Here is a 27,064-nt window from a genome sequence, read left to right as displayed (position 1 = left end):
TTATTTTTGTAGCTCTTCTCTGTACCTGATCCAGTTTGAATTCATCTTTCTTGCACATAGGTGACCAGAACGATAAACAGTATTACAAATGCCTTGTGCAATGGCATTTATACTTCCCTTTCTCTCTCTGCTGGAAACACCTCTTTTTATACATTCTAGCATTTGCATTTACCCTTTTTGCAGCAGTACTCACATTGATGGCTTATCACTTCTGTGGTCAACCCACCTACCCAGGACCCTTTCCTCCTCTGTCGCTTCCAGTTGATGAGCCCTCACTTTGCAGTAGCAATTCTTATTAGATCAGTACATGACTCTTCACTTTGCACTGTCAACTTTTATCCTATTTCTAATAGTCCAGCTTTCAAGGTAATCCATAAAATTCTGTAAAATGTTAGATCCTTCTTTGTATTGCTAATGCCTCCCAGCTTTGCATGAATATCAACTTTCATTAGCATTCTTCAATTTTTGTGCCAAAGTCATTAAAAATATTTAATAAAATTGGTCCCAAGACTTGAGTCCTGAAGGTGTCCACTAGTTACTTCACTCCTGTGACTTTTCAGCAGAACTTTTCTGCTTTCTACCCTTTAGTCAGTACTTTATCCACCTCATAATTCTTGTACCACCCTATTTACTCTACTTTAACTAATAATTCTCATGTGGTACCATGTCAAATGTTTTACTGAAGTCTACATATATAGGTCTTCTGCATTTCGCTTATCTAAAATCCCGCAGTTATTTTCTCAAAGAAAGAAATCAGTTTAATCTGTCATGATCTACATTTGGCAAACGCATGCAACATTTTATTCCCTTTAGCATTTACTCCCACCATATTTAATTATTTTTCCTTCTGAAATCTTTCATTCTACTGAGGTTAGACTAATAGTTCTCTAATTGACCAAAGCACATTCGCTATTCTCCAGTCATGTATTGTTCCAAAACAGATTTATTAAAAATCCTTGCTATTAGGCTAGAATTCTCATGTGACCGTTCTTTCAATATTCTGGGATGAAAATTGTCTGTTCTTCCTGATTTTAACATTTTAAATTTTGAGTTTTTCATTGACATTAGGGGTGGTAATTTCTATGGGTATGTCTACACTACAAAGTTAATTCGAACTAACAGACGTTAGTTTGAATTAACTTTGATAGGCGCTACACTAGTGCTCCGCTAGTTCTAACTTAATTCGAACTAGCGGAGCGCTTAGTTCAAACTAGGTAAACCTCATTCCACAAGGACTAAGCCTAGTTCGAACTAATTAGTTCGTATTAAGGGCTGTGTAGCCACTTAATTCGAACTAGTGGGAGGCTAGCCCTTCCCAGCTTTCCCTGGTGGCCACTCTGGCCAACACCAGGGAAACTCTATTGCTCCCCTCCCGACCCCGGACTCCTTAAAGGGGCACGGGCTGGCTACGGTGCCCGTGACAGGTGCAAGCCTGCCAGCACCCAGCCAGCAGACCCTGCACCTGGCACAGCTCGAGCCAGCCACCCGCTGCCACCCAGCCCTCCGCCTCTTCCCGGGACCAGGCTGGCGGCTCCCGGGAGCCTACCCAGGACCACAAGACGCGGGTGCCCGCCTGGTCTAGTGCAGACATCGTGGACCTCGTCCACGACTTCCACACTAGGCACAGGAAAGTGGCCGTCTAGGGCAGGATAGCTGCCAGCCTGGCCACCCAGGAGCAGGTTTGCATGAAAATCAGGGTGGTCCACTGAGACCCCCGACCCTGAGCCGTGAGCTTAGAATGGCCGTACTGGGTCAGACCAAAGGTCCATTTAGCCCAGTGGCCTGTCTGGCGACAGTGGCCAACACTAGGTACTCTGGAGGGGATGGACGGAGGACAATGACCAAGCCATTTGTCTCGTGCCATTCATCTCCAGCCTTCCACAAACAGAGGCCAGGAACACCATTCCTACCCCCTGGCTAATAGCACTCCATGGACCCAACCTCCATGACTTTATCTCACTTCTCTTTAAACGCTGTTCTAGTTGTAGCCTTCACAGCCTCCTGCAGCAAGGAGTTCCGCAGGTTGACTATTTGCTTTGTGAAGAAGAACTTTCTGTTATTTGTTTGAAGCCTGCTACCCATTCCTTTCCTTTGGTGTCCTCTAGTCCTTCTATTATGGAAACTAATGAAGAACTTTTCTGTATGCACCCTCTCCACACCACTCATGCTTTTATAGACCTCTATCATATCCCCCCTCCGTCTCCTCTTTCTAAGCTGAAAAGTCCAAGTCTCTTTAGCCTCTCTTCATATGGGACCTGTTTCAAACCCCTCATCATTGTAGTTGCCCTCCCTTTTCCCACCCTCTCTCTTCCCCTCTCCCACCTCCTTTTCTCAGTCTCCCCAAGTTTTGTTCAATAAAGAGAGTTTCTATTTTTGAACACACGTGTCCTTTATTTTGTACATCAGGAAGGGGGGCTAGGGAGGGGTAAGTGGAAGGAGGTGAGGGAAGAATGGGGTACGAGCCCCCGATGGGGAGGACTGGACTGGCTCTCCTGCAGCCCCCCGATTGAACCCCCCTCCCCGGAATAGCAGCCTGCAGCAAGTGCATCCGGGCTGATGGCCGAGTGCTGTGATGTGCTGAGTGTGGGCACTCAGGGCACTCCAAGCCAGGACTGCTTTGCAAGCGGGGAACTCCCTGAGAACTGTCTGTCCAGGGTGGCGATCGGGACCCTTTAAGCACAGCCCTCGGCTAGCCTGAGACAGCAGCTCCATGCTCTAAGTCCTCATCTGATGCCCTGCCGGCACTGCTTCCGGCCATCCTTAACCCCAGTTCAGGGTCCACTCTGTGTGGACATGCTAGTTCGAATTAGCAAAACGCTAATTCAAACTAGTTTTTAAGTCTGGATGCGCTAATTCGAATTAGCTTAGTTAGTTCGAACTAAGTTAGTTCAAATTAGCACTGTAGTGCAGACATACCCTATTTCTGTTCACTCATTTCCAACAGCCATCTTGCCTTCTTTCCCATGTTCTATACTATCAGCCTTATTGAAAACTGAGGCAAAGTATTCAGTTAGTTTTTGGGCCATATCTAAATTATTTTGAATTACCTCCCTATCTAAGTGTCATCTATCAGAAATAAATAGGCTCCACCAGTATCACGAAGCATTTATTCTCTAATTTGTATCAGGTAGCATAAAATTTCCCACTATGACACAATTCCCAGTAGTGTTTCCTCTCTTTTATTTCTTGTCTTAATTGAAATATATATTATTATGATAGAGATAAATACTAGTATCTCTATTTGAGTCTTGAGCTTGGGGATTTATGGCAAATCCCTATAGCTGTCCTAAAAGAACCCCTTCTGTTCTTCCCCAAAGTGGTAATGACCCAAATTATGTTTGCCTATACAGACAGTTTTTTCTTTACCGTTTACATTGATGTATAATGCTACCCCATCACCTTTGTCTCCTAAATAGTCATACTCTTCAATGCCAGCCAGAAGTGCTATTCCAACATATTTCTGCAATCCATATATGAGGTTTGAACTCCTGGATTAGTATTTCAGATCCTTCATTTTATTGTCCAGACCCCATGCATGTGTGTATCATCTGTAAAGGCAATTTCAAAATTCCACTAATGCATAGGAGGAGCAAGTGTTCTTTGCAATTAAAGTCATTAATGATATCAGAATGTAACAAATATTATTGACTCCTTGCTTTGAAATACTCAATTCTTTACATGAGGCATTTTAGAACATTACACAACATCTGAATATATTAAAAGTAAATATATCCAGTATTTACAAAGCATGATGCAAAATATTTTTAAAAAAAAGTCTTGTAAAGATGTGTACTCTCATGATGAGGTAAGTAAGTTTCCATAAGAGTGGGAATTGAAGAAACAGTCATTTTGAAGGAATTCCTTTGTCCAGCTGTTGTGTTGTCACTGGTATGCCATTCATAGGTTGTTTTAAATGTACAGAGCAAAACTCATCCCTGGTGTAACTCCATTAAGGTCACTTTGGTTACACCAGGGTTGTTTTTGGCCCACTCTTTGTTATCTGTTGTGCCACTCTCTTCCACAGAAACATTCTCTGCTTCAGCTAAACTTGAAGTTGTGTTCATCCCTGGTGTACACAGGTGCAATTCCACTGACTTCAATGGACTGAGTTTGGCCATGACCCCTGTAACATATAATAGGGATTTTAAAGTGATTTTACTGCATATAAAGGGGCCAGTCTGGATGTCTCTGTTAGCAGTATACAAGCAACCAAAGGTCTATTGACCAGAAGAGTTTCTAAACAGTGCCATAATTTTTTAAGGAGAATTGTCCATTGAAGCTGAGATTGAGTGACAGGGAATAGATTACTTGATAATTACTTGTTCTGTTCATACCCTGTGGGGTATCTGGCATTAGATACTGTCACAAGACAGGATACTGGGCTGGGTGGACCTTTGGTTTGACCTAGCATGGCTATTCTTACGTTCTTATGAAGATGATATGAACTGTCTGGGAGATGGTTAATACTAATAAAAATGCATAGCTCACTCTATACCTCTGTTTGGGGGTAATGTGACAATGATGCTATTGCTTCATTATGTTTGCAGCTTTGTTCTTAAAATAAGCGATCAACTCTGCTCCTCCATTTTTTCAGGATGTCAGATATAAAAAAGATAACTTGATATAGGGAACAAATAACACATGGCAGATGTTAGTCGTATTGCTTATTGCACTACTTAGAAGGTGTTCAGATTCTATGAGGAGCACAGTATAAATAGGAAGGAAAAAGGGAATATAAAATAACAAATGATTTCCCAGGCTAAAGGATTTATTCTGTACTTGTTGTCTTCAGTGGGTGCAGTATCAGGCTCTAAAAAGAATTTCAGACAGTAGGTCTAATAGTTTGAGGAGTTTTTGTAGGAGCAGTTAAATAACAAATAATATAGCAGCATCCACTGTGTGAGGGAATTAAGGGGCACATCGCCATACCAGTGTCTGCCAGCCTGACAAAGCCCCCAATTTGGAAAGGTTTCACTTATTTTTTACATAGTTTTTAAACTGATCTCACAGCATATAAGAACATGAATAGAACCTTCTCTCTGTGAAATTGAATGGCAATGGCCTTGCCAGTCCTCAGCACCTAGGGTACTCTCAGACAATTTGAGAAGAAAATCCTGCACGAATTCTCCACATGAGAAAGCCAGCTCATATTCAGAGCTTCTTTATGAAAAGTACTTTGATTCAGGGAATGCAAAAGGGTTGCATCCAAGGTTGTCGAGAATGTCTGTTCAAAAAAATTTCAGCTATATCATGGCACCGTCAGAGAAAAAACACAAAGCTAATACCGGCTGATTTCACACATACATTCCAACTTCAGGGTAAATATTATATATGTCTTCAGATATTTACTCTTTAATACAAGACCTATACAAGTGGAAATCCAATAAAAATAGTTAAATAAAATATTAGCCTCCCCTGAGGTTATAATTCATGCAGTTTTAAAGTAAATTATGTGAAATTATGATTTTGAAGCATATAAGCAAAGTTGTGGGAGAATTTATAAAACGAATTATGTAAATGATATTGCTTCTTCCTACAATCTTTGCTTTTCAGTCCTGCTGTCATTGAAAGACTGCTCAATATAAGGTCAGGTTTTAATTTAGAAAAACATCCAAAGGCATAGGGACAAGTATGCTATTAGTTGTGAATAGGTCCAGTACCATTTGCTGGGAGTGTGCTCATGTTAGTCAGCACAACATGTTCTGTAAGTTTTGAGACATTATCAAAATTGCTGATCTGGGTAGTTAAGGATTTCCGACTTTCAGTGCTTGCCCGGCCTCTGGTGAGTCGTTCATCCTGTTGATGGTGAATGCCAAGCCAACAACAAGAAAATGCTGCTTTAAATTCTTCTCTAAATTTTCCTGTCAAACAAATAAATGCATGAAAACATTATTTCCAAAACCTTATTTACAGAGTTTCAATAAGCCAGTATATGGAAGAGAAGTGGCTAGCTAGTGCCAAAACAAATCCAAAATAATCAATCACTCTTCTAACACGACAGAAGCAGGAAAGAACAGTTTTAATGATTCTAGAAAAGGGGACAACATCCACTTTTTTATAAGAATTCACAGTAGGTACAGCAGGAATCCTAAATTAATTTTTGCAGGACAGAATACAATAGCTCTTATGGTAATGTTGAGGTTTGTTTCTTTACATTTTATGAAAACAAGTAAATGAACATGAGTAGGTTGAAATGATTGGACTATTATTTGATGTATGAAATGTGAGGACACAACTAATTCCTGATGTATGAAATACGAGGACACAACTAATTCCTGTTTTACTTTGCACAATTTACAAAGAAAAAAACCTTCTGCCTATTAAAATTAGCATTTAAAGAAGCACCTATTCTTTCAATTTTCATGACCTTTGAAATAACTGGGGGCACACTGAAACTGTAGCTAAAGTGAATTTCATTACAGGAAAGATTGTCCGTATTTAAAGAACGGGGCTGAAAGTCAGGAATGCTAGCTTCTATTCCCCATTCTGCCCCATATTTCCTTGAACAAATTGTTCATATCTCATATCAGTTTCACAGTCACTTCAATGGCAACTTGATTTATACCCATGTAAAATGAGATCAGAATCACACTCTTAATCTTGCTCTGTCTCCATTTTCTCATCTGTAAAAACAGGGATATTAAAACTTACCTTCCTAACAGGCCAAAAGAATGAATGTTTGCAACATGATTTCAAAGAGATGGCACTATATAAGTCAACACCCAGAGAAAGAACTGACAAGGTTGGTATGAAGCCATTTGGATAACAAAAACCCCTAGACTTCCATAAAAAATGTAATTGGAACTCTGAATTCACTGAGAAAATCCTGGCTAATTCTTGTACATCTTTTCCTTTGGCAAGGCCTCCAAAGCTAAGATTTTTCAAGCTAGAAACAACAGATGTGATGGAATCAGAGTGTCCCTCATCCAAACATCCTGAAATTAAAGGGGCTTAAAGGTTAAAGTGTTAACATGACCCTGAAATTGTCCAACATTAAAAGGTTTTAAACAAGGACCTCAGTCTGCTTAGTGCCTGGGCAAAGATGCCTTTAAAAATGTTTAAATTTTTTATTTAGAAAATACAGGGGGAGACAAATGTGAAGTCTAAAGTAAGGTTCTCATTTTAACAGCCTCCATTATTCCCATTTCATTTTAGTTAGAATGAGTTTTAGAAGGAACATGGCTCATTTGACTGCCTTTTGGAGATGTTAAAAGAGATGGCAATAATTCTTCTTTTTGGAAAAAAAGAGTGTAGTACAGATGGCTAGAGCAGCTGTTGTTAAAGTCTGATTCTGTTTCCTAAAAGATAAAACAACACTGGTACCTGAGAAAAGAAAAAAAACCAGAACTGCAAAGACCGCAAATGCATTCTGACTTGGTGCTGATTCTCACTTGCAACCTCACTGCTAGAAAACTGCTTGCAAACTCACTGCAGACACAGCACTGTCTTATTAGTCACTCTGAGTGTTGGCAAATTTTTACGAGTATTGAGTTGTTTAGGGCACTGCTTTTAGCTGCCTTTATGGTCACCGCAACAGCTTTGTTGCAGAGAAGATATTTTTGGCTTGCTAAGCCAGATTCTTAGAAAGAATAAGGAAATAGATAGGAATAAAAAATAAAGCTGGGAAGGAAAAGGACAAGTTGTGGACAGGGAGGAGGAGTTTAATAAACTGGGTGGTATTTGGGAGTTAGCCAAAGCTGGTGGAGATGTCATTGGGTCTCACTCCTGAACCAGTTCACCTCAGCATTAGATCCCATGAGACAGCAACCATCGTCTAACCTCACTCCTTCCCCTTCTCTGTTTTTTTGTCACCAAGCATTCAAAATTCTCTCTTTCGCTCATACAACACTGAAGTAGCCAGCTTTCCCTCACAGACTCTTTTTTTAAGCACTCCAAGAGTGAGTGCTAGACAGAATAATCGAACAATTCATTATTCTCTCCATCAGTTAGGCCTAAGCTTTAAGTTTTGTTCCACTAATTTCCAGTCTCACACTTCCCTAGTTTCCCAGACATGATCGTAACATCATCTTTGAATTATATCAATTCGCTTTTTTTTGTTTGAACTAATTCAGTCTGTTTCCCATTTGCACCTTTCTCCAGCAACATTTGTTACTATAGGTTATTGTAATATTTTATGAACTTCCATTCTCTTTTCACAACTGAGCACACAATTAGGGTAAATTTGTAGGCTCAATCATCACAACTCTAGCCAGAAATCTTGGTTAACAAGCTATTGTTTGCTAGAAATTACTGAAATGACTGGAAATAATAACAGCAAATCCCATTCTCATTCGATTTCCTGGATAGTTTTGCAGACCTTGGATATCGAGATGAGCATCCAAATGCTTATCCAAAGCTCATCTAAACAACACATCTAAATTTCATTCATCACTAGTTGTAACCAAGCCTGCACAAAACCGAACAGTGAGAGGTCTGAAGAAATGTTTGGTGATTTTTTTTACATGATATATTTCTATTGAAAACAGTCTCATACAAATGATACAGAAGGATAAAAGGCAATATAAGTTAGGATGGTAAATAGATGTCAGTTAGGAATGTTTTATGTTATTTGTGCATTTTTACAAAGGCATTGTATTGTTACACGAACAAGCACGTAGATATTAAAACATAAAATTGTGATTTGTTATATTTTTCTACTGCTTCATTTATCATTAGAAAATAGTTCTTTCACCACAGTACCAAAAACCCCCAGCAACAAAACTATAAGAACACACAGGTTCTTTTTCTTTCATCAAGATAAAGAATCTTCTGAGAATCAGGAACTTCCCCTCCCTTCTTTTCCCCTCGCAAAAGGCCAGGTCTTGCAATGGCATTCCTGCCGTTTGAGACCGTGGAAAGGATTAACTGAAAGTAACAGAAATGTACCCCCTTAATCTTAAAATCTTCACAGTATTTCTAGTTCTTACTAAAGCCAGTTTCTGTCAACCATACTCACCCTCCTCTGCCTTTCACCCAGCTTCAACCTTCCTCCCCTCTCTACCCTCCTGCTGCTTCTAGTCCCAAACGTTATCCACTGTTTTGCACCCAAACCTGAGCTATCAGGTCTAAATACACTGTGCTCATGATGCCCTTAATCCCATGATCCCCCCCCCACACACAAACACAAACACATTGCCCTACATCTACTTTCTAGCAACTTCCCTCTGAATGGATCACAGCTCTCTGCAAATTTGTCCCTGCTGTCCTGCCATTCTGGCAGGGGGTTGACCAGGCTAAGTCTGAGGATATGTCTAGACCACAGAGTTTTGTCGGAAAAATGGCCAATTTTCTGACAAAACTCGCAAACGTCCACACTGTAAGCGCATTCTTTTGAAAGTAAATTGAAAGAACAGAGGAGTTTTTGCGCAATTGGTATTCCTCTTTCTACAAGGAAGAAGACTTTTTGCCAAAGAGCTCTTTCGCAAAAAGGCGAGGGTGGAAGGGGAAGAAGGAGGTTTTTTTGGAAGAAGAGGGAAGAGGAAAAAGCACAGGTATCCTGGTAGCCATTCTGTCCATAGCAATCACTGCTTACATGCAAGATAGTGTCTAGACAGTCTAGATGCTCTCTTTCAAAAAAACAGACGGCTTTTTTGATGCGCTTTTGCAGTGTGGACGCTGTCTTGCGCAATAATTTTTTTTGGAAGATCTCTTCCGAGAAAAGCTTCTTGTGCAAGAAGCCTGTAGTCTAGATGTAGCCTGAGTGAGTGACATTGTGATGTGATGCATAGGGTTGCCACACCACTCAAGTTTTATTTTTCTTCCTTTTGTCATGATGGGGGCACCTGAATCTAATTTGCAGCTCCAAATGGGCAGTAAAGGTGGGAGGGCTTGGCCCTTGCCTGACTCTCTCATCATTGCACCCCCCAAAATTTACACATTCAGCTAGCACAATAAATTCCAGCTTGAGGAGACATTACTCACATTAGCTCTGATCAAGATAGCATGCTAAAAATAGTGTAGCTGTGGCAGCACAAGGGAATAACCAATCTGTGTACATAGCTACAATCTTGGATGAGTACATTCTCTTCGCTTCTGCTCCATTTTTAGCATGCTAGTTTAATCAGAGCTGTCTCCTCAAGCTAGAATGACATCTTGCTATAAAATGAGCACTCTCTATAAAATTCATGAGGATACTTGAGAAGGCAAGGTGCTACTCAATAAGTGTAGCAGACTGAGAGAGAACAGGGACTGTTACCAGGATCTGAACCCAGATTCCAGTGGTTCTATTATGCCACTGCTTGATTTTTAGGTCAGTTATTCACCTAATTGGTTACCATGAATTACACTTTAACGACATTTGTGTTGTGTAACTTAGTGATCATCTGGAAACTCACCACTGAGAAAGTTATAAATGATAGGGTTTGCTGCACTGTTGGCATACACAAGCCAGTGTGAGAATGTAAACCAGGCATACACAGTCTCTCTGTCATCAGCATAGTTAAACATCCCAAAAACCCTGCAAAATAAAGAGGAAAAAGCCAGACTGAAAGACATTGCATAAGACTGAATATAAACGCTTTTATTCTATCTTCAATATCACATAAGGCCCTGATTCTACACATCCAACTTTCTCAAGAGAATACAAAACCTCTTCCTGTCCAAACAATCAGCTTCTGGCACAGTTTTACACAGTATAAAAGCCACAAATAGTTTTGTTTTCAATGCAGAGATGTCATCCAGGTAGATTACACAATAGCAATTTATATCATCCAAGGCAGGGGTGGGAAATGGTATCTAAGCCAATATAACAATCCCCTAGCCCTGGATACAACCTCACAGTTCTGGGCCCAGCTCTTAGTGCAAGAGAGCTGAGGTAGAGTTAGGGTGATATTGCACGACTGCAAGTGGATTCTCTGCTGGCCCCAAATATCTAAATTGCACTAGCTGCAGTAGCATCCCCTAGGGTATGTCTACACTACAAAGTTAATTTGAACTAACAGCCATTAGTTCGAATTAACTTTAATAGCAGCTATACATACAAACCGCTAGTTTGAATTTAAATTGAACTAGCAGAGCACTTAATTCGAACTAGGTAAACCTCATTCTACGAGGAGTAACGCCTTGTTCGAATTAAGTAGTTTGAATTAAGGGCTGTGTAGCCACTTAATTTGAACTAGTTGGAGGCTAGCCCTTCCCAGCTTGCCCTGGTGGCCACTCTGGGCACAATCAGGGAAACTCTTCTGCCCCCCTCCCGGTCCCGGAGCCCTTAAAGGGCCACAGTCTGGCTACAGTACTTGTGCCAGTTGCAAGCCTGCCAGCACCCAGCCAGCAGACCCTGCACCTGGCATGGCATGAGCCAGCTGCCCTCTGCCTCTTCCCAGGACCAGGCTGGCAGCTCATAGGAGCCTGCCCGGGGCCGCAAGAGGTGGGCGCCCACCTAGTCTAGTACGGAGATCGTGGACCTCATCGAGGTTTGTGGGGAGGTCTCCAACGTCCACGATCTCCACACTAGCCACAGGAACACGGCCGTCTACAGCCGCATTGCTGCAACCTGGCCACCAGAGGCCACTTGTGGACCCGGGAGCAGGTCCGCTTCAAGATTAAAGACCTGTGGCAGGCCTACTCCAGGGCTTCCCAGCCAGGGCCAACCCGGAGGCATTCCCTCATTATGAGGCCCTGGACTACATCCTGGGGGCTCACGCAGTCCATGCCCCCCATGTGGTGATCGACCCCGGGAGAGGGCCCCGTCCCTGACACTGAGGAGGAAGAGAAGGATGCCGAGATCCAGGATCCTGCAGGGAGCCTGCCTAGGATCCAGGACCCCAGAGGCATCCTACAGAGCACATAGGCTGTGTCGTCTGAGGCCAGGGAGGGCTCCACATGTGAGTGTATGGGGGGTGTGGCGGGAGAGGGAGCCCAGGGACCATGCGCCTGGGCCTTGCCCACCACGGAGCAGCAGCTGGGTGTCATGCAGGGGCCTTGGCCCATTCTCCACTCCAACCTCGCCTTGCAGAGGGGGGCTGGGTTTCACCCACTGTGTCCCCAGGGAGAACTGACCACTGCTCTTGTTTCACCACAGCCACCCACACCCGGGCCAGCAGGCGCACCAGGAACCTGGAGGATTACCACCAGCAGCACCTGTGGCTACTGGAGCACCAGCTCCAAACCCAGAACCACTGGGTCTGGGAGGATCTGCAACTGCGGCAGCAGAGCTTAGAGGCTCTGGAGGAGCAGGGCCGTACCCTCAGAGGTCACCTCCAGACCTTGGTGGACAGGTTCCTGCCTCCTCCTGCTCCAGCCCCTGTGGCTGCCCCAGCTCTCGCTCCTCCTTCCACCCCTGCTCTCCCTCCCATTTTCTCCACACCCCCATCCCTCCTGCCCCACCCTCACGCCCACTCCTCCCCCCCCGACGCCTCTGCACCCGCAGTGCTGTGAGACGGGAGGGTGGAAGAAGGCCCCAGTGGGGCATGCAGGGAGAGTTCAGTCCTCCTCCTCCACCTGGAAGCTCTCCCGTATGGCTTTCTAGATCTGGATGGCCCCACGCTGGGCCTTCCAGACAGCGGCAGTGCAGGGCTGAGTGTACTGGCCATCCATGTGGTCAGCCTCAGCCACCCAGGCTGGCAGGAAAGCCTCCCCCTTCTGTTCGCATAAATTGTACAGCACAAAACATGCTGCCACCATGGGAGAGATATTGTGCTCGGCGAGGTCGATGTGGGTGAGGAGGCACCTTAGTCCAATGGGAACCACCAACACAGGCAGGTGGAGAGGAAAACACTTTGCTGTCCCTCGGTGAGGTAGGCAAGCAAGCGGAAAAGCTGAGAAACGGCCCTTTAAGCACGAGCCTCAGATAGCCTCAGACAGCAGCCACAGAAAGCAACTACTGACCTGATGCCCTGCCGGAACCGGTTTCAGCTGCCCTTAAATGTGACCATGCGTCCAATCAGTGTGGACACGCTATTTTGAATTAGCAAAATGCTAATTCAAATTAGTTTTTGGGTCTAGATGTACTAATTCGAATTACCTTATTTCGAATTAACTAATTTGAATTAAGTTAGTTTGAATTAATGCTGTAGTGTAGACATACCCCTAATGTCCTTGTGCAGGAGAGGCTGGTTGCATTTTACTCCTAGGATTACATAAGAAATGTCCATGTTAACTTTTTGATTATATTGTATTTGATAACTCCAATACATTGCAATATAACAATATGAATACACAGAAAACAGAGAAGTGACACTCATCCATCTGACATTTGCCAGAGGACTTTCAGGTAGGCAGAGGACTTTCAGGTGATAACTGTATTGATCCCAGGATACTGGAGAGAGAAGATAGGTGAGGCAATATCTTTTATTGGGACGACTTCTTTTGGTGAGAGAGGCACACTTTTGAGGGTACACAGAGCTGAAGAAAGGCTCCATATAAGGTCAAAAGCTTGCCCCTCTCACCAACAGCAGCTGGTCCAATAAAAGATTATCTCATTCTGCTTGTACATCTAGTGTTGGTCAGGATAATGCAATCAGTTCTCTTTAGTTACATTTTACTTAATGTAACGTGGCAAGATAGTGACACTATGCTCATCACCTTTGCAGTTATAAATGTCATTGAAGGGCAGATGGCACACACACGCGTGCACCCGTTAGTGTGTGTGTGAGTGTGAGAGAGAAAGAGAGAGCTGATAAACACAGTGTTTACTGAACATGTTTGCCAGACATAATCACACATATAATGTGTTTATTTGCCTATTATTTACCGAGTCACTGATTACTCTGATATCAATACAATAAGTCTTCATAAAAAAGATGTTTTGACTTTTGTTAGATTTATTCTGGGTATGTCTTCCAAACTTGAAAGAATTGGAAAACTTCATATATTCGCTTTTGATAACCAACAAACCTTGCTTGCTTCCCTGATTTTGGTAAATCTGTATGGTTATATAAGTAGCAGTTATTAATATGTGAAACACCAGAACAAAATCTTCTGGGCCCAATGTTGCTATGCAAAGTTACAGTCAGGCTACATGTCAGGGAAGTCCCATTGAATCCTATTGCTCCTCCCCCAGTGTGGCACACTTCTGGAGTCCTATCGCCTGAATAAATGACTGCCAACATGAACATGGATTTTACAATCTGGCCTAAAATTTCTTTCCTAATAAGTGTTTAGCTAACAATTTGCTTAAAACTATACAACAATCTTCAGTTTCTTTACCATAAGATATATAAGTATATATATTTCAAAACTACTGTCAGAGAGAAATGCTTTTAGACAGAAAACTTCCCCCAAACTCTTTCCTGCTTGTGGACAGACTTTACCTTTTTAAGACATTGAGGATACTAATTGGTAGATAACAAAGTGCAAAAACCAAGAGAACCACCATTAGCATGCGTGCTGTTTTCCTCCTGGCTCGAATCTGTTTTATTTCTGCTGAAACTCCATTAATCCTTGCCTTGGCTGATTGTCCCAGGCCCCGGGGCTGTGCTAAAGATGGAAGAGGCTTCCATTTTCTTTGAACTACTGATGAAGTTCCTGGGATCTAAAAGAGTAAATAGCAAGTGGAATCTTTGTTACTGCAGTTTCTCTAAGGGAAATTCTTCACCATGGGAGAGGGGGGGTGGAAGCAGCAGTAGCATTGCAGGGTGTTAATATAAAAAAGATAGACAGGCTGACAAAAAGTTCCATGCTAACACTGTGTGTAGTACCTTTCCAAACACTTTAATCCAGCTCTGCTGTTCATTTAAGAGAATAAACAGGTTTTAAAAGGTATTGCTAAGTCATGGCTGGAATTGTCTGTATAAGTATAGGAGTATGTGCTGTGCTTTAAATGCTCAAAGCATTTTGAGATAAATGTTCGAAGGCTTCATAAGGCAGCTATGCTTTCCCTATTTATTGGAGTATGAACTTATTTTTTCTGCATTGTGATTGTGGCCCAGGATTTTCCTAATAGAGATTTGCAAATGAGGGCTGGTGGAGGGAAAAGGATACATGGCAAGTTAGGCTAGCCCACGGCATGTCTATTTTGCTCTCTGGAGAAGGCAAGCACAGAAAACCTGCGCAGGGAGGAAGGAGGGCCAGTGGGAGAAAACCTAGACAGCATGAAGATAAAAGGACATTTTAGCTAAGATCTGGTTACAGAATATAGGAAAGGAACACTGGGTAAAAGGCCTTTCAATAAGTATAATGGTGACCTATGGGGCAAGAGAATTGCATTTTTGGCTCCTCTGCTTTCTGACTGAAACCTTGATGGGGATAACTGAAAGCGCATCTGCTGGGCATATGGGGGCGTATAGATCCCCTTTGGAGACTGAATGGGAGAGGTGGGCTTGCTCACCTCTGCTGGTGGCTGAGGTTAGAAGAGACTGCAATACCTTATTTCCAGGGCTCGGCAACCTTTTCAAACCAAAAAGCCAAACCACATCAAACTTCAGAAGACGTGTCCAACAAAGACCACATAAGAATGCCCATTTGTATGATTGAAAAGATACAACTTAATATTATTAATAACTGACATAATTTATAATAATAGCATAAATAAAACATTGTATTCCCAGGCTTTATTTAATGGGACTTCTGCTGCCACATCTTTTCACACATTTCTTTGAAGTTTACATCATAACTGGTCAAATCCAGCTTCATGCAGCAATTCAGGCTATCTTCTGTCAATCTTATGGCAGGGGGCTGGGAATGTGGGGGTGCAGGAGTCTGAGCTGGGCTGTATGAGGGACTTAGGGCAATGGATTTGGGTATATGGTGGGCTCAGAACACCTCAAGGTTGGGGTGTGTGGGGGGATACCGGTATGTTATGGCAGGGAGCTGGGGGTGAAGGAGTGTGGGGATGTGGGGGTGCAGGAGTTTGGGGATGTAGTGCTATGAAGGGCTCAGGGCAGGTTGTTCAGGTGTATGATGGCCTCAAGGTTGGTGTGGGGAGGGGGGCCCTGCAGGAGTGTTATGACACTGTAGCCAGATGGAGGCTGGGCCCCAATTTGGGGCTTGTTGGCCAGCCTTCATTTTTAAAAAAGTATAATATTATGTCCCACACAAAAGGTTTCAACATTGTCTTTATTTATGACAGGAGTGGGGAACCTTTTTTGGGGTCAGAGGCCAAATAAGTGGGGTACCACATAAGAGAGAAGCAAAACCAAAATAAAACAAAACAACAACAAAAAACACCCTCCAAAACCCCCTAACCCTTACTGATTTGGCCCCCAACTGAAACACCTCACTTCCCATAGTCAGGGAGTGGACGGGGGACTGAGGTTCAAGGCTTCAGGCCAAATTTACTCTTCTGGGGTTCCAGGATTGGATTTTGAGGTTAAGAGTGTGTGACAGGGCTGCCAGTGAGTGGGATAGAGATGGGGGTGCAGGATCTAGTCGGTAGGTGGGATTCAGGAGGGGGTAAAGGTGCAAGGTCTGGGTGGGAGGTAGAGTGCAGGAGCAGACTGGGAGTAGGCTGTCTGGCCCAGGGAAGGAGGCAGGAGCGGGCTGGGGGCAGGGTGTCTGGCTGTGGGGAGGAGGCAGGAACAGGCTAGGGTGCAGAACCAGGCTGGGGGCAAGGTGTATGGCCAGGGGAAGAGAGCAGAAGCAGGCTGAGGGCAGGGGAAAGGGTGCAGTAGCAAGGGAAGATGCAGAAGCAGGCTGGGAGGAGGGTGCAGGAGCAGGCTGAGGGCAAGGTACCTGGCCAAGTGGGGGAGGAGTAGGATAGGGTGCAGGAGCAGACTGGGGGCAGTGGAGAGGGGCAGGAGCAGGGGAAAAAGCAGGAGCGGGCTAGGGGTAGAGTGTCTGGCAAGGGGGGAGGGGAAAAGAGTCGGGTGGGAGTCTGGCACCTCAGAGGGGGATGAGTGAGGGGACTGGGAGTGTGGGGTGTGGTCATAGGGGTGGAGGGGCCACTTACTTGCTTTCATGCCATGTTGCAGGCATCATGTAACATATCCTCACGTTGCTCCCATTCACCAGATTTTGGCCAATGGGAGCAAAGGGGAAGCCTCCAGAAAGTGCATCCCAGTGAGGAATTAACCCCAGCTGATGGAAGGAAAATGGCAGCATGTGGAGACATTTTTGGCTCTGCTTGTTCCCCACACACCAGATCTGGTGGGGAGACTGAGGCTTTCTTCCCCCCATCTTCCTTTCCCTCTGGCAGGTAGCAGGCACTGGCATTTCAATCTTGCTTGGGGCCATAAAGCTGTAATATCAGCATGGGCTCCCTCCTGTGGAGGAACCAGGTTTCACGAGGCATAAGGGATCAATCAGCAAAGACTTCCCCAGCCAACTGATCCGCGTCTAGACTACCGCGCTGTGTCAGATCAGCTGATCGTCGGCACAGCGCAGCGGCCATGTTTATTTTAATGAAGCGGGGATTATTTAAATCCCCGCTTTTTTGCCGGGTAAACTAGTTTACATGGCTCCGTCGACGGAGCCATGTAGTTTAGACATACCCTTAGATTGCTGCCAGAGCACCATGCAGGATTCTACAGGCAGTGCTAACGGCTATACCAGGAGGGGAGGTGTAGCATGGTCCAAGTGAAGCTGAGGGCTGGCTGCCTCCAGTCCCACCCCTTTTGTCTGAGGCCCTGCCTATTCTTGGAGCCACACACTCTCACTTTGCCCGGGGGCAGGACCGATTAAGACTTTTAGAGGCCCTAAGCACTGAAAAGATTATGCCCGCCCCCATATGTAATTCAAAATAAAAACAATACTATCCCATACAATATCTTTTTTTTTTTTTTGGTGCCTCTGCTTTGCTGGTGCCCTAAGCACATGCTTAGTCTGCCTATTGGGTAATCCAGCCCTACCCAGGGGCTTGGCAATTCTGTTGCCCCCCACCCTGATCACATGAATGGTGAGAACTGTTCAGAAAACAGAAAGAAACCCCAAATATGTTGAACATTTTCTCCCCTCTTGATTTTGTTAAAATTTCATTTCAGCAAAATTTTTCTGACACATTTTATTAATATTTCATCCAATTTGAATACAAAGAAAGGAAATCCTGCCTCAAGACTTTATATGGCTTGTTTCTAATGAAACTTTAGGTGTGATTGATGATTCTGTAGTTAGACAAGACGTATCTGTTTTTCAAATACTTCTAAGAGTGTGTCTAGTCTGCAGGCTTTTTTCGAAAAAAAAGTGGCCTCTTTTTAAAACAACTTTACCTGTGTCTAGACTACTGCCACATTCTTTCAAAAGTAAATAGAAAAAGTGCAGCAGTTTTTTCGACTGCGGTAAACCTTGTTTTACGAAGAATAATGCCTTTTTTCGAAAGTGCTCTTTCGAAAAAAGGTGCTATGTAATACAAACTGTGCTTTTTCAAAAGAGAGCATACAGACTGCCTGAGTGCTCTCTTTCGAAAAAGTGGCTTGCTTTTTCAGAAGTACTGGTTGTAGTCTAGATGCTCTTTTTCGAAAGTATCTTTCGAAAGAGGCTTGCAGTCTAGATGTAGCCTCACAGTAAGGCTATGTCTATACCCACAGAGTTTTTTTGAAAAATAGCTGTTTTTCCAAAAAAACCTTTACTTACATCCACACTGCAATCACGTTCTTTCGAAAACAAATCGAAAGAACAGAGGGGTTTTCCTAACATTGGTAAACCTCTTTCTACAAGAGCTCTTTCAGAAAAAGGTGGGTGTGGACTGGGAAAAGGGAGTTCTTTTGAAAGAATAGGAAAGAGGAAAAAGCACAGGTGTCCTGGTGGTCACTCCGTCCACAGTAATCACAGCTTAAATCTGAGAGAGAGTCCATTCAATGTGGATGCTATCTTTCGAAAAAGCAGATCGTTTTTTCAATGTGCTTTGACTGGGTGGACGCTCTCTTTCGGAAGAAGTTTTTTCAGAAGATCTCTTCTAGAAAAGTTTCTTCCAAAAGAAGCCTCCAGTCTAGATGTAGCCTAGGATACAAATTGTGGTACAATGTTGATTTCCCTGTTTGTCCTATAAAGCTGCCTGGTACTGTAGGAATTAGTATTGATAACTTATCTAAGGAGACCCTTGTTTGTTCTATTCCACTGTGGAGAAAAATTTGGTTTGCAAGAATAAGGTTTGCAAGAATTTCCCCCCTTAAACCAATAAGCAAATAATTCATAAGATGTTGCTAGCAAAAATCAAAATTAAATATGTAATCAAGGTTGGGCTGCTAAAGTATTAATACCTTACACAGAGTATAAAGCTTGGCTTACCTATGTATTACTGATGCATATTTTAATCACAGACAAAATAGCACAACACACAAATTCCCCAACTGAATTATGGGGACGTATTTAGCTGAGATGTTTTGCAGAACATATATAAAATATCTAAAATCCACAGGTGCTTTACATCAGCATTTAGAATGGTGTCAGCATGTCCAGCATAAAGCCATTCAGTTGTACTGAGACTGTTCAGCCTTTGTTTTATTTCTTCTTTGTGATTCATAAAGGAACAGAATCCCTGTGAATGAGAGGGATCCCTGCCTATTAGCAAGCAAAGTAAATAGGGTTACCAGATGGTTTGAAAAAAATCCAGACACACTTGATCTCAGATCGGGGGTGGGGAGGACCGGTCGGGAGGGGAGCGGGGCTGGCCAAGAAAGGGTTAGGGGGAGCGGGGCTGGCTGGAGGGGGGGAACCAGCCAGCGGGGAGTGGGACTGGTCGGGAGCGGGTTGGGGGAAGCGGGGCTGGCTGGGGGGGAACTGGCTGGAGGGGAACAGGGCTGGTCAGGAGGGGAGCGGGGCTGACTGGGAGGGAGGAACTGGCTGGCGGGGAGCGGGGCTGACTGTGAGGGGGTTGGGGGGAGTGGAGCTGGCTGCGGGGAAACTGGCTGGTGGGGAGCAGGGCGGGTTGGGTTGGGGTCGGGGGGGGGAGCGGGGCAGGGAACTGGTTGGCGGGGAGCAGGGATAGCCCGGTTGCATACAGATCCCGGGGTGCTGCCCATCCTGTGCACAGTCCCGGTGGGGTGCCCGGGCGAGTCCAGCCCTAGGGATTCTATCCCACCCTGGCCCCACCCCCTTCCTCTCTACTGTGCAATGTGAGCATGTCTCCCAGCCAGGCAGTACGCAACTACATATTGATACTCATGACAATAATAAAACATACTTAATTAGAAAATACCAAACATTTATATGTCCGGTATTTTCTCAATTTGTTTCCTGGACCGAAAGCTCAAATACCAGACTGTCTGGTTCAAAACCAGACACCTGGCAACCCTAAAAGTAGGTTACTCTGAAAGCCAGGCCTCCGATGCTGTTGCCCTTAGTCTTTCATAAAGATCCTAATTATGAGATGATAAAATCATGTTTGCAAAGACCAGGAAGGAAGACATTATCAATAACCCAGAGAACGGACAGAGGGTAAAACATAATTGGATGTCTCATGACTTCTGGAGGCATTTAACCACCTGAAGATTTACTTTAGAAACAGTCCTAATTTTAAAACAAACTGCTTCAAGAAGTTTTTTTCAAGGTCTAACAATGTTTTGACTGTTAGTACTTTGGATTTCATTTTATATCTCTAGCAATACCATTGGTACCTAAGTCAAAATACTTAGATGGCATTCTGATAAATGGCAGGATTCCTTGTTTGGGGATATTAGTGACAAATAGATTCAGAATAATGCAGTTACACTAAAAATAGATTTTGGTATACTTTACTTAGAAGGATGCCTGATGTCTGCAAGCCAATTCAGTTAATAGTGGAAGTGGTGTTAATTTTTCTTAATATGATTCCTTCTACATTTTGACTACATCTATACTTGGGAAACTTATATCTCTAATTCTCCATCAGCAGAAGCAATGATATGGTGGTGCTTGCCTTTCTACATAATCAATTTTCAAATCAGGATCATCCTCACATGTGTTTTCAGTGTGGATAAGATAAAACATCTTAAAATGTGTTAACCTGATTTTAAAAAAAACCAACACAACAGGGCCAACTAACAGCCCCCCTCCTCCATTTCTTGTGTTGATAGAGTCCACATGATTCATTCTTAGGCTAGATCTACATTGCAATGGTAAGTTGGAAAAAGAAACACTTTTTTCTCTTTACTGTTGAAAGAGTTTTTTTCCAAAATTCTAATTTCCAAATTTCAGAAAAAAAGTGCTCTTTCAACACATCCCTTATTCCTCGTAAAATGAGGTTTACAGGGAAGGCGATAGTGCATGTTGGATATGGCATTGCTTTTCTGGGACACCTCTGGTATCCCAAAAAAGCAGTGCAATCTAGACTTAGCCTTACGCTAATGTCTCTGCAGCTCCAGGAGATATAAAAATAGCTGTATAAAATCAAACTCTGAGATCAACGGCTACTGACTCACAATAGGAACCTTCAATCAGAACCACTGGGAGCCATCTTCTTCCCTTAATTGATCTTTTGCTTCTGCTGACCCCTAAAATCCTCCATCTGATAGGCAGCTGCCCTAGGATCGAACACAAACAGCTTGTCATTCTGCTTGACTGTCATCATTTCTGAAATAGTTTGCACCCTTGCCTTTCATAATTATAAACCCAAAACTGCTACTGGAGTTTACTGTATACAAAAGTGTTTAGCGATCAGGACCTCAGTGGCATTATGGAATTTTTAGAGAAAAGAGTTGTCCATTCAAACAGACAAACATAATAAATTAATGACTTACCTGGCGGCACCATAGCTTTCGAAATATTTGTAAATAGGCCAATACCATAAGACACAGTGGTGCCACATATGTTATCAGAAAAAAACACGTGTGGTACATTCTGGGGTAGACCTCAGCTGGAAAGAGAATCAAAACAGAAAAAGAATGTGCATACAAATATAGTTTAAAATTACTTTCAGTCAAATTACACCTGCAGGGCTCATTGATTATAATGGGAAATATAAATAGCTATCTAATGGGAGAAATTATTTTGTTACTTTTAAATTCATTCAGTTCATACATTTTAAGTAGGCTTTTGCTTCACTGCTATGTCACGTTGGTGCATGAAGTGCTGTGACATATTCCTTTGTTACGTTTGTGTTAATTTTGTCTGACACAGAATGCTATTATCTAAAAGCTTCTAGGTACTGAAACACTGACAGTTTGTTACAATGCTCTGTGTTGTGCATTATAATTTAATACATCACTGGGAGGAAGCATGGTCTAATGGTTCAGTGGTAGCCTGGGCCATTGGAGGCCCATGTTCAAATGCCTGTATTGTCATATATATTCTGTGCAACTGTGGGCATGTCACTTACGGTGTGTCTAGACTACTGAGTTTTGTCGACAAAAGTGGACTTTTATAGACAAAACTATACCAGCGTCTACACTACCGCTGAGTTCTGTCGACATAACGTCGACAGAACTCAGCAGTTTTGTCAACACTGGTATACCTCATTTTATGAGGCATAACACCTTCTGTCGACAGAGTTCTGTCGACAGAAGGTGTTATTCCCTGTAGGGTTGCGTCTAGACTACAGGGTTCTGTCGACAAAGCAGCTTGCTTTGTTGACAGAACTCAATGTGTCTGGACGCTCTTTGTCGACAGAAGTTTTGTCGACAGATACTGTCGACAAAACTTCTGTCGACAAAACCTGGTAGTCTAGACGTACCCTTAAGGCTTATATAGACACCTTATGAGATTGCTGTTTCTAAAATACTCTAACATGTTGTGTATTTACTGGTATGTGTAGCCTCTGATGGAACACACCAAAGGCTCCTTGGTGCTCTTTAACATGGTCTACCCTAGAGGTGCACAATAAGCAGCCCTGTGAGCTAGACACGGCTGCCAGAGGCTTCATTTACCTGTGTCCCCACAGGTTCGGTCACAGCTCCCGTTGGCTGCAGTTCACACTTTAATTTTGCACTGATTCCAGCTTTTTGCATAGAATTTGTTTTATTTTAATTCCAAAACAGAAAACAATATTTTTAAATAGATGAGTGATGCCTCTAACATCATTGCATTGAAACTCTCTGGCTTGATGCAATCCCCCCAAAAGGCCTCATTAATCAATATAGCCCTAGCAAAAGGTATCCTTTATTTCAATGATGTTCCTGTTACAATGCTTCAGAGAAAAGTTCAAATTCTACTTGCCCTACTCAAAAAGCCCTATGGCCACCATTCAGACTAGACAAGGCTCTGATCTTAGATGGGAATTCACAAGCATCAGCCCTAATGCTCATGGGGATACTGAAGCTCAAGTGATTACCCTGAGTGTGATTTGTCTTTAAGTCCCCAAATCCTGCAAACCATTTCTTGGGTATCTTTTATTATCAGCTGCCAAATCCTGGAAGTGTCACCTGTGTGTTGTGATTTGTAGATGTACTCACATCAATTATACTATCAGAACTTTTTGTCCAGCAGTTTGAACGTTTATTTCATTATTGACGACAATACATTTACACTTGTATATCCGCCATGGTTCTCACTAAAGATTTATACATGATAAACTGAAACAAATTAAACTTCATGATACTTCTGTGAGCTACATTCCTGCTAATCTGTGCAGCCAGGCAGCAGGGTATCAAGGGCTGTGCAGGTGTGTAGCACCTAGGGCTTGGAGAGCAGAGAGGCAGGGAGCAAGTTGGGGCACACAGGGCTGTGGCTGGGAACCTCTCCCACTCCCTAGCTCTGGAGCTGCTTTGGCAAGTGCTGCTGTGAGGAGAGAGGGCTGGGGGGCGGGGGTTGTCTCTCCCTATCACAGCTGTGGGGTAGCCTGCACCCAAACTCCTCATCCCCAATCAGTCCTACCCCAGAGCTTGCATCCTCAGCTGGAGCACCCCTCTCAGAACCCAATCCTCTGGCCCAGCCCTGAGCCTCCCTCCCACACTCCAAGCCCCTCAACCTCACCCCTACCATACATTACCTCCAAAATGGAGCATATTAGGGATGTAATAGTGTAGTCAATTAACCAATAAGCTAAAGCTTATAGGTTAATGCTATAGACTACACACATTTCCCTCCTGCCTCCCTTGCCAGTAAATTTTTTAGCAGGCTGGCCAGCAGCCCAGCTCAGTTCTGGCTCGCACTGGGTCCAGAATCTATTACTTCGGCAGCTCTGCATTTAAAGTGTATTAGGAGCCAGGAAGGCAGGTAGGCAGCCTGGCTCAGTTCCAGCTTATGCCAAGTCCAGGAGCTCAGACCCACCTTAGACAGGGGCTGCTGCCACCCTTTTCTGCTGCCTCTTTATCAGAGACAGCAGCACTGGGCAACAGGCAGCTGGTCCACAATAGGAACTGGTTTTTAAACTAGTTCCCCTAATGGACCAGCTCCTGCCTGACACTCTGCACTGCTGCCTCTGATACAGCGGCTGCCAGCCCTACCCTCAGGACTATAGAATAGTTGATTAACTAATAAGAATTCATGACGTTACTCGACTATTCAATTAACCAATAGTTAACATCCCTAGAGCATATAACAACATTAATTCTGCACATGGATGTAAAAAAAAATTAGAGGGAACATTGCCTGTGAGACAGGCATTCATGTTTAACTGCTGGAGAAATTAAGCTTATGTGATTTACTGAGACCATAGGAAGTCAATGAGAGTGCTGAGAATAGATTCCTCCTGCTCCCACGGCACTGTCACCTGTCTCATAAGAGCTCTGCAAGCAGCAACGTATCATCAGTAGTTTATGGCTTCTAATTTAGGAGTCTGAGTAAAATGAAAACATGAAAGCAGCCTGACTAGGTACAAAGTGCTGATGGGCCAGGTTGGAGGAAGAAGCCCGCATTCTCCTTTGAAGTTCAGCCACCTGCAAAGTACTAGCATGCTGAACATCAAAGGAGACCTGCATTCCTCCTCCACCCAGGGCAATGAGCTGTGCAGAACTTTTACTTAAGAAGCGTGAATCTGTTTAGCTTCTTAAGCTAAAATAAAGCTTTCAGGCTGTCTAGTAATTACAGCAGCAGGCAGGAGGAAGGACTGGTCATTTATCAGATGACTTTGTCCCTCCCACCATACTCAGACTGATGCTAAATGGGAACATACATCAGTGTTCTGCATAAAGATAAGTAGTGTCATTTCAACTGCTTAGCTGAAAACCCCAACTCTTTAGTCCTTCACACATATGCCAGAGGGAAGGAAGAGTCTTCATTTTAGATTGCCTATATAGTGGTCTATCTCAACCGTTCCTCGCCTATCACACATCTGCAGGGAGGGAAGTGGAATGAAAAGTGTTTGGATCTAAGGCATAAGGGATGGACAGCCTGCAGACTGGAAAAAGAGAGACAGAAGAAGGGTCTGAAAGGATAGGTTAGAAAAAAGTAGTTGAATAGAAATGGTGAAGATTGTTATAGGTTATTGTGATATCTTATTGTTACATACTTTTTACAGTTGAACTTACAATTAAGCAAATTTGATAGGCTCAGTTATGATTCCAGGACCAACATGAAACCTTCTAAACTTTCTAAATATCACATCAGAGTCCTTCTCAGTTGATTGGCAAGTTTGCTTTAGGTAACCAGTCACAATACATGAAAATACAACATGATTACAATGTAACAAAACTGATCACAGTGATGGACTGTTTTTTTTTTTAAAAAACACAACCTTGAAAGGGAATCTGATTGTATTTTAGTTTGACTTGAAGTGGTTAACCAAGTTTCTTTTAGCTATATGTCTCAGCAATCCTGGCTTTGCTTTCCCAAATGTGAATAATAGTACAGGTTGAATCTCTCTAGTCTGGCACCATTAGTGGTCCAGGATCATTTTAGATACCCGTGATAAGTGGACATCTGGCTGTGGCAAAGTTTATCATGGTCTCATAGTTTGTTTGCAGCCACCAGTCTTAGCTCTCAATGTTCTATGCTGTTATTTAGCAGGAATTTACCACTAAATATTTCCTAAGAGCCCAGTAAGCAGTGGAAGTGTTGGTAATGCTGCTAGACAATATTGATCCCTTGTGGTTCAGCAAATTCTCTGGTTCAGCACCAGTCAGGTGCCAGCCTCGAGAGGTATAATACTGGTGACTGAATCCAGTGTCAGGGTCTCAGTGTGCAACTCACATGCATTATTAGTGCTAGAATTATTCCAGGGCCCACCAGAGTTGATCTCAAATAGTTCAAGGATGTGGCCAGGACTAATTGCAACAGGGAATGAGACTACATGAAAGCATCTCAAATTCTAGCACTTCACAGTACAAGAGTAATCTGGAAGGACTGATTTGTACTTTTTGGATACAATTATTTGCAATAGATCATGTTTTCTAAATAACTTTAATAATGCTGTCCATTCCAAATTGTTGAATGAACTGCTTCCTATATTGCTAGCACGTTTATACATTCTGTAGTTGTATGTGATCTGAATTGTAGTTCCAGGAGACTTTGGAAGAATTTATATGATAGACAATTGCCAAAGTCATCCTCCCAGGAAAATGGATCAAAGTCTATTCTCTGGAAATAAACTCCATGGACCTGATTTTTGCAGTTCTTATACACTTCTAACTTCCTCTTCTCAATAAGTATAAGCATTACAGGATGGGAACAATTGTTCTTATGGAGAACATGAACATAGTCAAGACACAAAGGGGCTCTTATTGCACATCCATCTAAACTTGGCTTCCAATTTACTTTGAACATTACCAAGGCAAAGGAAGATGGATTGCAACAGTTTCTGAAAATGAGCAGTTTCAAGAACCATATAATTAAGAAAGAGCTTAAAACATTGTGGTATGCATATACAGTCCTACTACATATTAACATGTCAGGCTATTTTCATTATAGCATGTGTAAGTTCCACTCTTATGATCAATAACACACTTACCTCCCCACTGCTCATCACAAACTGTGAATAGGATGGTTTTGTTAGCTAATCCTGGGAACACACTGCTGCACTCCATAACAATAGCCTGAGGAATCATTATAACGCAGGACACAATCCAGATAATGATAATGCTGTTCCTTGCCCTCTTGGCTGTGCTTTTAAACATCAAAGGGTGACAAATTGCATACCAGCGGTCCAAAGCGATGCAGCTAAGTGTTAGTACAGACACAGAGACTGACACAGTCTAAGGAAACAGGGAAATATTGTGTCAACTTTTCCAATTTTTAACTTTGAACACCATTTATATTTTTGACACCATCAGAAATCAAATTATAGTTGATGTCCCATGAACAGAGGCTATTAAACAGTAATCCTTTCAAGAAAAACAAATCCCTTTTTATATCACTTGTCACAAAATTCCCATAAGCCTAAATCTGCCAGCCTAACTCACTC

The 27,064-nt window shown here is 43.1% G+C and overlaps 1 protein-coding gene across 1 annotated transcript in view; it reads right to left on the bottom strand.

Moving 5' to 3' along the window:
- Positions 1-2,345: 2,345 nt before the first annotated feature.
- HCRTR2 (hypocretin receptor 2) overlaps positions 2,346-27,064 on the bottom strand; it is a 61,021-nt gene continuing 36,302 nt past the window's right edge. Inside the window, exons 3-8 of the mRNA XM_006110969.5 lie at positions 26,612-26,855; positions 21,528-21,643; positions 14,250-14,470; positions 10,335-10,456; positions 5,661-5,861; positions 2,346-4,123 (exon numbers count right to left, since the gene is read on the bottom strand). Of these exons, the coding sequence (XP_006111031.2) occupies positions 3,930-4,123; positions 5,661-5,861; positions 10,335-10,456; positions 14,250-14,470; positions 21,528-21,643; positions 26,612-26,855 (1,098 nt within the window). The 3' untranslated portion in view covers positions 2,346-3,929. The remainder of the gene's footprint in view (positions 4,124-5,660; positions 5,862-10,334; positions 10,457-14,249; positions 14,471-21,527; positions 21,644-26,611; positions 26,856-27,064) is intronic.

This window comes from Pelodiscus sinensis, chromosome 3 (assembly GCF_052426305.1).
Source record: "Pelodiscus sinensis isolate ZL-2025 chromosome 3, ASM5242630v1, whole genome shotgun sequence".
Classification (NCBI taxonomy): domain Eukaryota; kingdom Metazoa; phylum Chordata; order Testudines; family Trionychidae; genus Pelodiscus; species Pelodiscus sinensis.
The sequence above is the reverse complement of the archived record's forward strand: the minus strand, read 5'-3'. Positions and strand labels throughout refer to the sequence as shown.